This window comes from Vanellus vanellus (assembly GCF_965231255.1).
Source record: "Vanellus vanellus genome assembly, chromosome: 1".
NCBI classification, from domain to species: Eukaryota; Metazoa; Chordata; class Aves; order Charadriiformes; family Charadriidae; genus Vanellus; species Vanellus vanellus.
This window is the reverse complement of record NC_138905.1, coordinates 218,872,249-218,885,889: the sequence shown is the minus strand read 5'-3', so window position 1 is coordinate 218,885,889 and position 13,641 is coordinate 218,872,249. Positions and strand designations below refer to the sequence as shown.

General features: G+C 41.4%; 1 protein-coding gene across 1 annotated transcript; it reads left to right on the top strand.

Moving 5' to 3' along the window:
• Positions 1–961: 961 nt before the first annotated feature.
• AQP11 (aquaporin 11) lies at positions 962–13,204 on the top strand (the record flags this gene model as incomplete). The annotated part of the gene is made up of 3 exons (XM_082491198.1): positions 962–1,556; positions 6,974–7,090; positions 13,152–13,204. The coding sequence occupies 3 exons, from the start codon at positions 962–964 to the stop codon at positions 13,202–13,204; spliced, it is 765 nt and encodes a 254-aa protein (XP_082347324.1).
• Between the last annotated feature and the right edge of the window lie 437 nt (positions 13,205–13,641).

Here is a 13,641-nt window from a genome sequence, read left to right as displayed (position 1 = left end):
GGCCTTGAACACCTCCAGGGATGGGGCAGCCCATTCTCTGGGCAACCTGTTCCAGTGCCTCATTGCCCTCACAGTGTAAAATTTCTTCCTGATATCTAATCTAAATCCACCCTCTTCCAGTTTAAAACCGTCCTACTGCTACACTCCCTGATCAAGAGCCCCTCCCCAGCTTTCCTGGAGCCGCTTTAGCTACTGGAAGGGGCTCTGAGGTCTCCCCAGAGCCCTCTCCTCTCCGTACTGGACACCCCCTCCACCTCAGCACCAAGGGCGGGAAAGCTCCAGCGCCCCCCCCACCCCCCCTCCCCCGGCTCCTTTCGGCCCCCTCCGCGCGCATGCGCGGTCCCACAGCCCTCGCGCGCTGCCGGCGGCGGCCGCTCCGGGTCGCGCAGCGCTCAGCTGAGGAGAGGGAGGAGGAGGAGGAGAAGGAGAAGGAGAAGGAGGCGACGCCGCCGCCTCCCCTCACCCCGCCGCGAGGACGGAGCTTATCCTTCAGCTCTTTTCGCCTGCCTGCGGGGAGGCCGCGCTACCGACCCGACCGAGAAACTGGCTGCCGTTGCCCCGTGGGCGGGGGCTGAGGGGAGCGGGGAGCTCCGTCCGCCCCGCCGCGAAGGGGCTGAGGGAAAGAAGAGCCCCCTTCCCGCCTCCCCCGATCCTCTTTTCCTCCGTAGGGAGAGACCTTCCTTCTCACCCCTTCCCTGGCGGGGAGAGGAGGGGGGAGGGATCCCTCCTGCCCTCAGCCCTGTCAGGCCGGGCTCCCCTGCCCTTTGCTCCCCGTCCAGCGGAGGGTGAGTCAGAGTCTGGCAGGCTGCGAGCAGGTGGGGACAGAAGCCGCCTCCTACCTCGAAGGGAAAAAGGTGGTTATTTTCCCTCCCTCTCCCGCTTTCCTTCTCCCCCGTAGGTGGTGGGGGCTGGAGCAGGGTGGACTCCTCCTTGGAGCCCTTGGGCCTGTGAAACTCTCGCCATGGCTGTCGGTGGGGTCGGGACCTCACTCCTGCTGATGGCCGGCATCGTGGTAACGGTGGGGCTGTGCAGGAGAGTAACCCGCCGCCGGCTGCGCACCCACCAGCGCCTTTGCACTTTCCTTTTGGAGATGTTGAGCACCTTCCAGATTTGCGCCTGCACTAACGAGCTCTCCCTGCTCGGCAATGTGGAGCCGAAGCCGCACACCGCCCTCACGCTCACCTATGGTTTCACCGTCCTGCATGGCTTGACTTTGACCGGCAGCACATGCAACCCCTGTGGTACCTTGCAGCCAATGTGGGGCGGTGGGACATCGGTCAAGATGGGTGGACTCAAGATCGGCGCTCAGTTCGTGGCTGCGGTGCTTGCGAGGGTGTTCATGTACTTTATCTGGCGCCTGGAGATGGCAGAGCCACATTTTGGAGCACTCTCGCAGGGCTGCAGCAACCCCATGCAGACTACAGAGGCACAGGCGTTCTGCATAGAACTGCTCTTTTCCGTCGTTTTCCAGCTGACCGTCCTGCGAGTGGAAAGCGTTAATCCCAAATACAAAGTCCATTTGATTGCTCTTCTCATCACCATGCTCGTGTATGCAGGTCAGTCTTATTTTTTCCCTCTGTTCCTGCAATGAAGTTGTAACAGAAGGGTTTTTTTATATTCTTTAAAGTGTTAAGATGCAAAATTATTTTTGTTAGATGACAAAGAATGCATCAAGGAAAGTCTTTGGTCCTACATATAGGGGGTTCATTTGAAGTATATGTAAAGTTTGCCTGGTTAGATCGCAGGCAGGTGTGTGGGGTTAAGAATTAAATTAGTTACAAATTTAAAACAATGTCAAATCTACAAGTAAATATAGTTAAGAGTTTCACAGGACACTGTTCAAATATCTCCATGAAGGATCAGTTCATAATCCGACTTTATATAGCGTGAGAGATTTCATCCAATGTACTCGTGATTTCTAAGTGGTATTGCGAGAGAGCGCTGCTGTCTGCATCAGGAAAAAATGCTGATTATGCAACGGCAGGGTACAGACCAGTAATACAGAAGTTTGGCACTTAAATAATGCATAATTCATATCAATGCAGTTTATTTAACTGTGTTAAATCCTTAAATCGGAAGCAGGTATGGTTATTTGTAGAATGCATGCAGAAGACCTCATGAAACCAAATGTAAAAAAAAGAAAAATATTAAGTGCCTGGTGTATCATGGCATTTACAAGTCTCCTGTCACTGTAATGCCTTCTGTGGCCATGTCCTTGTCTCTGCCTGATTGTCACCTCATGCTTCCCAGAGCTGGGACGCTGTCACCTGCACAGCCTCTCTGGACCAGCGGATAGGAAGAAGCGAGAGGAGTCAGTCTGAACTTTTTTCTGCTGACTGTTGATGCTGCCTCTTGTCCCTGGTGAAGTGCCACCGTTATGTCACTTGTCACTTGAGGACTGCCCTGCAGGGAGTAGATTGTACAGAGATTCTGTAGTTTGGGGTGTGAGGAGGTGAGAGAGATGGTTATGGAGCTCCTTGCTTGTGCTGCAGCCCCCACCACAGAGAAAGTCACCTAGGAAACGATCAAATCCATTTATGAGAGAGGGAGATCACTCTCTTATCTGCAAACATCTGGGATGTCATGGATGTTTTGTCCAAAAGGTTTAACTGTATTATGCTATCTAACATAATAGCATATAGTAGATTAAAGTACATTTGAATTTTCAGATGTATTAATGAAAAAAACCTTTACTCATTATGTTTAGCTGAAATTAGCTAATACCTGAAAGATTAAAAGAAGTCCATGGAGACTTTTGAGAATTAACTTAGCAATTTAAACTACTTTCTAAAACTAATTTTTGAAGGCAGAGGCAAGGTGTCAATCCATTTTAGCACATTAAATATATTTCTGAATTGCTCAGTAAAAGTGTAGCCAAAGATTATTCTGCCTCTTCTACAAGCATAGAAAGCTGAATTCCTAATTCTTAACATTCCTTTCCTGCTTAGCAAATAGTCCTATAAAATAATACGTGTCACATTACCTTTCTCTTCGCTAGCTCCTGCAAACAATTCATGCCCAGTGCCGTTGGCCAGGCTGGCCTCATATCTTTTTCTAGCGGGAGAAAGCTGCGTACCGAGTCCCCTTCCTTGTCATAAACTTGGACTTGTTACGACTATCCAGTGCAATCGATCTGCATGTACTTCTAGGAAACATCAGATCGACTGCGCCCAGGCCTGTTTCACATGCACAGTTTGTGCTGATTTGTGTGCAGAACACCCTGTGCTACCTGGACATTTTTATTTCCATTTTTTTTTTAATCTACAATCAAGTCTACTGTAAAAATATAAATGCATTCCAGGGAGCACATCGTGAACTTGGTTTTATCCCCTACTTAGTGGAAAATCAAATTCTGTCTTGTTCACTCTGCTCCAAGGTTCCTAAGGTTTTCTCTTTTTGCTGTACACTCAGTTTCAAAAAAAAAAAAAAAAAAGGTTCAGCTCTCCTTTTGAAACTGAGTGTCCAGCAAAGAGGGCAAACCTTAGGAAGGTTGGAGTGCCATCTTCCCCCTGCAGTAATCATGAGTCCAGTGTTAACTGTGCACTCCTGAGATGTGGACTGAAGCCTCCTGAAGCAGAAGAGGGCGTAAACCCCAAGATTCCTGTCACTGAGCTATTACACAAGTATGGGAGCAAGCTGCTGGTATTAATTTATTTCTGTGATGAAGTCACAGGCTTGCACCGTAACAGATCTTTTTCAGTGGCAGGTTAGGTAGGTACATTTAGGACACCTTAGAGGTTCTCAAACCTTTCTTGCTGCCTCTTTCCCTTTGCTCACATCTACACACAAGCATTCCCCAGGATATCCTCCATTCTCCTGCCTCCTCCATTTTGAGGGCTCCCCTTCCCACAGTCGCTCAGCACGTCCTCCTGACAGCATGCCGAGTAGCTGAGGCAGTAGCAAAGGACCTGGTAGGTGGCCACAACCTGTGTCTGGTGCATATACACCACCTGTAGTATGTCCTGTGGGTCTTGTGGTGTAGCCCTAACCATGCCTGCTCCACCTCCAGATTGAGAAGTTGTGCTTCGTTCACGCTGCAGGAAGAGGGACTTCCAAATCGGGTGTTATGGCTAGTGACCCCAGCAGGCCAAGTTCTTGTGTGCAGGATTTGAAGACATGCAGATGGTTAACTTAGCTGGGCTGGATCATTCTCAGGAAATCTGCACCTCTTCGTTAACTGTTTATAAGAAACTTGAGCACTTCTTTAAGAGGAATGGATCTTTCTTGCTTACCCAGCACCAAAGGGCCAGGCAACCAGCACTAATTTAGGGAAAGCAATGCTAATTTGGGCAAACTGTAACGTTCTTCCTTTTTCCTACAAAAATAGCAAATAGTTTAGAATATTGTATGAATAATGATTTTTCAAACTTTTATTTGACAGACACAGTGTTCTAGCTAGGAACTCAGATGCATTAAATTTACAAAATAAAATTCATGCTAATGATTTCTTTTTACACTCTGATTTTAAAAACCAAATCAATTGTGCCTTCAGGATCCAGGTTTATTACAGTTAGGAATGATCCAGAAATCTTAGAAAATACATCTCGTACATAGCGTATCATATTTCATTCCATGTATTGTGTTCTACTATGAGTTTGAAAGCTGTATCCTGTAAGAGGAATGATTGCTGTCTAAGAAGGGCCTGTAAGCAGGATTATCATCTCTTACTCCAGGTTGGTTTGGGTAAAAGGATAGCCATATCTGTATGGCTTACACCTGTCTTAATTGTATTGATACACATACAGGGCTCAAAAGCATTCAATTTTATTTAGAGGGCGACTAAGTGAAGTTGTTGTAAAAAATAAATGTTGCTGGGTCAGTGTTGTGTGTACCCCATAAAAGGTACTTAGATATGCCATGCGACTTACTCCAAAAAATAACATCAGATTATACAGTATTTTCAAAATTACACAATGTTCCTACAGTTTTTCTTCTGCTTTTTTTTGTAGTTAAAAATATTTGGAATTTTTTTTTTTTTACATTTAATCTTACACGGACCATATTTTTGTAATAGTGCATACTTTACACAAAAGCTCCAATACTGCATCCACTCTGTTTCTTCCACTAAATTGAAGGAAAAAAGGAACATTATATCTTTGCATATTAAGGGAATGATTCAGAAGCTAAGGATGCAGACCATATACATGTTGGTAAAGAATATTTCTGGATATTTCCTTTTGGAAAATATTTAACTAGGGGAAGAAAAAACCCACGCCTTTTGAGGGCTTTTTCATTTACAGGCAATATTGCAATGAAGTAACTGTATGAAATTGGTTAAATGTTTCTGAGCCTAATATATCAAGGTAAAAATGCCATACATATTTTTAATTCTGAGTTTCTTCCTAATTTTGGTTTTGCCTTTAGTAATTCCAAAAGTTAAAATTACTTTTTCACACATTGTGTGGAACACACATTACTTAACCTTTTAAAGTTTTTATGTGTAACAACAGCAGAGATTTTTTGCCTTGAAATCATTTATCTTTTCTGGTACACAGACTGAGATGTTTAATAAATATTTTAAAATAAGATTATATTAGTGGCCCTGGCCTGTGGTTGATATTCCAGTAGCTATTAGTAATGAATGTTGAAGAAATACTGCAACTGCCTCCTAAGAGTGAAATTCTGCTCTTGAATATGTGTTTGTGGGTATAAAAGAAAAAGCAGTGAATTTATAAATAGATTAAAGCAAAGTAAATTATTGTAGATGGCCTCCCTGGCAACAGTGGAAGTTGTTAATGTGTCAACGTGCAGAATAACAGACTGGATCGGTTTAGGGACAGTAAATCTGAGTTGCTGTTGAGAACAAGTGTAAAAGCACAGTAAACTGAGTAGGTCAACAAAGACTAAAACCTTCCCGAACTGTAATAATGGTAAAAGAAATAATGAGTATATAGAAAGTGAAATACAGGAGAGTAATAAAGACCAAACTTTCGGTAAATGATGGCGTACTTGTAAAAAAATGAGGATTTCAGGAGTCTGGTATTTGTACAAAGCGTAAGTTCAAAGCTCATGCTACCTTATTTGGGAAAAATCAAGAATAAGCTTTAAGAAACTAAGTAGATGAAATTATGTTTTATGGGAATAGATTAATAGATAAAACGGATATGGGGTGGGTGGTAACTAATACAGAAATACAGATAATTTTGCTATGAGTAATGCTTTTTATGCATGATTGCAGTGAGAGAAACAACATATGTCAGAATTAAAAACACCTCCAGGTTCATCTGCAGTGTAATTACAGTTTAGTCCCCACAATGTAATATGTTTGGATCTAGTTATTTAGAAGATGTTTGGGCAACTTCATTTACATCTGAAGTCAGAGGCAAGGAAAGATGCTTGGCTTCTTTCAGCTTCCTTTCTGAAGAGAGTGGACTGGGGTTTGCTTTTATTTTCTTCAAATAACATCTAGAATGACTGTGAAGGCTTTTCCCACTGTTATTACCATATGAGAATCTTAGTGTTCTAGAAATTGATATGATAATATTAGTGTTTTATTAAGAAAGTAAAGAGGTCAGTTTAGCAAGAACAGCGTTTGACAGGTTTTTTTCCATTATCATGCCATATGCATTACATGCAGCATGGGGATGAAATGAAAGCTCAGTATTTGTTTACTAATATTTGCGTAATTTCTGTCTCTTCTAAAAGCGTGATGCAGACTGTGTAAAGCAGCTTATTTTTATCAATAGAAACATTCAACATTAACCAAACCCATCTCTTCAAAGAATATTTGCTAGAAAGAGATAAAGTTATAGCCTACACTTCAGATATTTTAAAGCATTTTAGAAAACAGTTAATTTTTTAAACATATCTTGTAAATAACTTCATAAGAGTTCATCTGTTCAAATGGTTTCTTCTAGTTCATTTTATTGCAGTGTGCCTTTCTTGTAGTATTGTGTATGTGCATTTCAATATTCATTTAAAATAAACATTAAGAAAGATGGTTTGATTTCATATTATTTACATTTTATTGCAGGTGGAAATCTCACAGGAGCAATATTTAACCCAGCATTGGCTTTTTCATTACATCCAAATTGTTTCTATGACAAATTTTTGAGTTATTCACTAGTGTATTGGATAGCACCATGCTTAGGTAAGTTCTTAATACTTTATTCAAGAAAGTACATGGTTCAAAAAATGCCTAGTCTTTGTTTGACAGCCTGCTTGTTTTGTGTTTTAAATAAAATCCAGAAAATAGTCAATTATAATTTATGTGTAGAAGTCATTCAGAATCATGGCTTTGTGTTGCAAATGTAAGCTACATATTTTAAACTTGTTTAACGCCCTATGTAGAGCACCTGTAACACTCTGTTTTGTGAATCAAGCATCTAATACTGAGTTTTAAACAACATTTTTATTCACAAAATAGTATCTACTGTTTTGATCAGGAAACAACCATATTAGGTTATATAATAGTATGTTCAAAGTCTAAGTACTTTTGGGATACTTTGAGCAAGATAATGTACCTACCAAAGAACCACAACAGCACAATTCTAAATGGAAAAAGGTTCGTGTTTTGGTTAGGGTTAACTAGTTATGAACCAACAGCTGTTTACTCTGGAGTGTGATCCTTTCGAAACTGCCTATTGTTTGGCACTTTATGCCTTGGCACTGAAATCCAGCCTGTTTGAGGTATGCTGCCTACTCTCACACTTACCAAAGGCCCACTTGTAGATTCTAGCAGAATATTAAAACAAAAGAGGCTACCAGAAAGTAAATATTAGCCTGATTAAGTTAAAAAAGAGAAATGTATTGGTTAGCATGCAGTTCCTGCCTTGCTTTGTGACAGTATACAAGAACATGGGGATGATTAATTAAAAAAAAACCACCCACAGGTATTAGGACAAGTGCTTAAAATGTGCTTTCTCAAATTATTACTATTATAATATCAAATCTCTTTTATCTCCATAGTGTCTAAACTTTGCAGTTCCCATTCTATGTTTTTTTCCCCCCCAATCACTGTTGGAAACAATCTGTTCTTAGTTTAAGGAATATCAATAACTGCATTTTTTCTAACTTAAATTATGGTTTTAATTTGGAAGCTATTGATTTTAACTCCTAGTTGTGTGCAGCTGAAAATGCTCCATCTAATACTTCATGCAGTTGATTGGTTGTGGTTAGTCCCTACAAATCTTGAGCTTTGTGCTTAGAGGGTATATAAAGAAATAGCTGGCTAATCCCGAGTTCTTTCATGACTGTTAATCCTATTAGAAGGTACAACAGTGATGAAGGTACAACAGCATGTGAAACACACACAGGAAACATCTGAAAGGGTTTCAGTTATAACAAGTAACTTTTTCTTGTTTGAGTTCATGTCTGTGTGTGTTTTACTTGTATTGACTCTCAGTCGGTCAAAAAGGGAGACAGAATTCTTAGTCTAACTAAAATTCACTTTAATACCATTCTGTTAAATTAGATATCTAAACAGGATGACTGAACAATGGAGTAAGCTTGATAAAAGCCCATGCACTGTTCCAGTTAATAGCTAATGAAATGTCTTGGGCAAAGCTGACGAGCATCACCTGGGTCCTAACAGAACACATGATATTTCTCAGAAATTAGGTTTAGCTTTCTGGTATATTAACTGATTTCAACCTGATAACCATTTTGAGATTTCCCAGGTTGTAAGCACTTGGGATTTAGTATTTTGGCAAGTGATCTAAAGAAACAGGAGGTGTTCTGAAGCACCATGTTCTACTTATTTAACAAGATGCATCCTGCAGAACTGCTTTACAGAAAGCCTTCAAGTGATTTTAGCTTGAGTAAGAAAATCAGCAGATGTTAACATAAATGGAACTATGATGAGGAACTTAGAATGCGATTAGAGATTAATGTTACATTTCTGTGAAATTCATAAACAGTGGTTTATTGTTAGTTAACATACAGAAAATACGTACAGAATATATTGAATGCGGTCTCTTAATTTATGACAGAAAGGAACTCCAGACCAAGCATTGTAAAGATGTGAATACTCAGGACACATCACTTTTTGTGTACCGTCACTACTGTAGCCAAACATTTTGTTACAGATCTCAGGTCTGTGGATCACCTGAAGGGCTGGTAATATAAATTGGTAATAGAAATACCTCATTGCAAAACAAGGGTGCTTCATATAGACGTTATTTTATAAACCAAGAGTTGTAAACAAATGTAAGGTGTCTGAGGTGGAAGTATAGAGGAGATTGTTGTATTTGAAAATGAATTGATGAGTACAGGAGCGCAGAACTACAAATCTAACATGAAATGAAATAAGAAAATAATAGGAATAGATGTCTGTCTTCCAAAATTGGAATAAATGATGAGTCATCTGGGAAAATGACCTGTTACGATGATAATAAAATTCTTGTGAAAAGAACCTCTAAGCAGAATCATAAAAGTAGATGATAAGGGAAGGGATATTTTAAATTTAGTTGTAAAAATTAGTTTCAGAATCCATGTGTCAGGAGAAATACTGTTTCAGACTTCCTAGAAACTGGCAGAGTCATAGTGATACACTAATTTGATGTCTTGCTTCCCAGCATCAGCATCTTAGATGGTTACATTACTTTGTTCTTATTTTAGGGAAGTCTATTAGGCTTTTTTGTGATTTGCTGTAATAACTACCATATGCAGACTAGCATATCGTGAAAGTTCAAATTGCCTGTGCAAAGTGCAGTATGATCTCATGTACGGGCATAGCAAACACCCACAAGGACAAGGAGACTGAGACCATTCCAAATATAAAGGGTACCCTGATGTAGCCGTAAGCCAGTTCCTAATCGTCAACTTTAAAACAATTTTCATAGAAAAAGAGGAAGATTGATTATCACCTTCACAAGAGGAGCAGGAAGGGGAAGTTTTCTTTTAGGATAAACAAATTACTGGTGTCTTACGGTCTTTCATGAATATAATCTTGGAACTGTAGTTAAGAACTAATTTTCAAAACAGCTTCACTGATCATGGAATCACAGAATTTTCAGAGTTGGAAGGGACCTCCGGAGATCATCTAGTCCAACTCCCCTGCTAAAGCAGGATTGCCCGGAGCACATTACTCAGGACTGCATCCAGGCAGGTCTTGAAAATCTCCAGAGAAGGGGACTCCACCACCTCCCTGGGCAGCCTGTGCCAGTGCTCTGTCACCTGAACCGTAAAGAAGTTTTTCCATGTATTTGAATGGAACTTCCTATGTTCCAACTTGTGCCCATTGCCCCTCGTGCTGTCACTGGGAACCATTGAAAAGAGCCTGGCTCCATCCTCCTTCAACCCACCCTTTAGATACTTGTACGCCATAATAAGGTCTCCCCTCAGCCTTCTCCAGGCTAAAGAGTCCCAGCTCTTTCAGCCTTTCCTCACAAGGGAGATGCTCCAAGCCCTTAATCATCTTAGTTGCCCTTCGCTGGACTCACTCCAGCAGTTCCCTGTCCCTCTTGAACTGGGGAGCCCAAAACTGGACACAGTATTCCAGTTGTGGCCTCACTAGTGCAAAGTAGAGGGGGAGAATGACCTCCTTCGACCTACTGGCCACACTCTTCCCTATGCAGCCCAGGATTCCATTGGCCTTTTTGGCGACAAGAGCACATTGCTGGGCCATGGATAATTTACTGTCCACTAGGACCCCCAGATCCTTCTCCTCAGAACTACTTCCCAGCAGGTCCGCCCCTAACCTATACTGGTGCTTTGCATTCTTCTTCCCCAGGTGCAGGACCTTGCACTTGCTTTTGTTGAACCTCATTAGGTTCTTCTCTGCCCAGCTCTCCAGCCTGTCCAGGTCACGCTGGATGGCAGCACGGCCCTCTGGGGTGTCAGCCACCCCACCCAGTTTGGTGTCATCAGCAAACTTGCTGAGGATACACTCTGTCCCCTAATCCAGGTCATTAATGAATATATTGAACAAAATTGGACCGAGTATTGAGCCCTGGGGGACACCACTGGTTGCAAGCCTCCAACTAGACTCTGTGCCGCTGATCACAACCCTCTGAGTTCTGTAATGGTGATGGTGATTCTCCATTAGCATTAAAAAAGTTCATTCCTGTCATAAATATAGATGTCAGCAAGTGTTTACGACTTAGCATAGGCAGGCCTAAATTCTGCACTAACACAGAAGCAATAAGTAGCAGGGGAACAAAGATAGTTTCTGTTGTACTGCCAACAGAATTCAAGTTAGTTGCCCAGGCATGATTATACCATTAGTAATGACGGGGACTGAGCTAATGCTGCTTTTTCAGTACCAGGGAGATGGCAGCTTTGAATGGAAGAGTTGGTGACAAGATACTGGACATGAAGGCAATAAAATGGGATGCTCTTTCCTGGACGGGTGCCAGCTTAGCATCCTGCTGGGTTTCTAACGCTATAGAAACAGAATCAACGTCCATTTCTTTAGATCAGTTTTACCAGAAAGACTAATACCGTTCCTTAGAAGAAAATGTTTTTTTCACCATCAGGATAGAAAGTAAGTTCCACAAAAGTCACTTGGCAGTAGATGTAAATGAAGGAGGTAAGCAAGGGAGAAGACTACAGGTGAAACTTTCACCATTCTGCTCAGAGAAGGTATTCAGAGATTTCCATCAAGTTCAGTACACTTAAGCATGGAGCTTAGCAAAGCAACAAGAATTGCAAGTCCATGTGCAGTGAAGTGATCAGCATCTCAAGGACTTGGTAGCCAAGGAGGGTCTCAAGAAACACCTAGCCGAAGTCTCCTACTCCCAAGGCCCTGGTCCCCTGAGGGTTTTCAGCTATGCAGGCATCATCTGACAGAGCAAAACTCTCGTGCAGTGAGTGAATGCAATCCGGGAAGTTCCTAGAAAATTGTCACTGATCAAGTCTAACTCAAATACTAAAGGGCCAGTGAGTGGTAATCCTGTACTTGACGTGCTGACAAATGGAGAAGAACTGGTGGTGAATGTGGTCACTTGGGTTGTAGTCCTCACAAGAGTTCAGGGTCCAGAGGAAGACTGGGAAGGTAAATAGCAGAGCTGGTTGGACTTCGGACTTCAGGAGAACAAAGTTCTGCTTATTTAGGAATTGCTATGTCAGTACTCATTCTCTTGGAAGCTGCCACAAATGGCAGAAATATCCCGTGGAAAGGCAATTTTTCCAAAAAAAAGCTTACTGTGAGTTTAGTAACACATTTTGATGTGCAGGAACACCGAGATTGGCAGACAATGTAACAGCAAGGCTGCAAGTTATGGGTGTGGGAAGTTCAGACTGGACTCCAGGAAAACTTTCTGGAGAAGGGTTCAGCAAGAGTAAAACAAGTTACTTGGAGAAGTGCTGTAGTCTCCATCTGTGGAGGTTTTCCAGGACACTGACCTATCTAGCAGCTTAGGCAATAGTCCTGCACCAAGTGGGAGACTGGACTAAACAGAATCCCTTCCAGTAAGCATTTTTGCGATCTAGGATGCTTCATAAAATACAAGCTATGGGTGAGGAACGCTGTCAACCAGAATCTGCTTCTTTTCTGAAACAGAATATACTGATTTTTTCCAGGAGAAAAAAAAATGGTCTTAATAAATGGTAGTTAGGTGGCTGCTGTTGGACTCTATGATCCTTATGGGTCCCATCCAACTGGAGATACTCTATGATTCTCATGAAGAACCTGCAATCTCTAACTTTACCTTTTTTCAACTTCAGATTAAACCTTAAACTAGAATGACCTTTGGAAAAAAAAACAAACAACACTATCCTATACACGCTTGCAGCACCTAAAACTGATGCAGTTATCAAAACAGACAGTGCTAGCAAACTCAGCCCTATCCTGTGGGCTGAGCGGCGATTTAGCAGCTGGTTGAGTCATTTATAAGTCCAGCTACATAGAAAGACGACCTGATGCAGCAACAGGAATGTGCACGAGTTGGATTCACCTGGTCAAACTGCTCTGCTTTTGTCTTGGCTTATACAGATTTGACTAAAACATTAAATATACAAAGAAAAACATGATTATTAACTCACAAGGATCACTTCCACAGCCTGTTGAAGCTTTCTTTGTGAAAAAGATGGGGTTTGCAAGAGTACTGACCATCTCTACCCCTTTCAACAGAAAATTCCATTTTTTCTGTAATCCCTGCTGTTTTGCATGTTAGACACTCAAATACTTGCACATAATGTTTATTTTCCATACCAGTACTGCATCCTTCTCAAATACATTTAAAGGTCCTTTCTGTAATTTCTCTTTTCAGGTACAATACTCGTGGCTTTTATATGGGATGAAATCCTTCCTCGGATATCCTGAGACATCAAATTCTGAAATCTAGCAGTACTACATTAAAACTACTTTCAACATCTGCAGACATGAAGCTTTCAAAGAACTGCTGACATCGACTGCCATGCCACCTTTCAGTTGTATTTTCAGATATCATATTTGAAATATTTGACTTAGAACTTTGTATTTAAATACTTATTTTGTAATAGCATATTGGGATTTTGAGAATATCTGCCAACATTTTCAGTTAAGCCATATGAATGTGAAGGACTGTTAAAACATTGAAACTTTGTCACTTTAGCCATAAGTGCCATTTGCTGACCTTTATTACAACAGCATGCAAAACTAATTTTAGAGAAATACCCAGCCCTTTTCAAGGTTTGATTTTATTGGATTTCTTCCCATAGAAGGCGCCTGCAAAAAAGGAGCTGAAGATTTCATTCCTATAGTGACCTTCATCATATTCC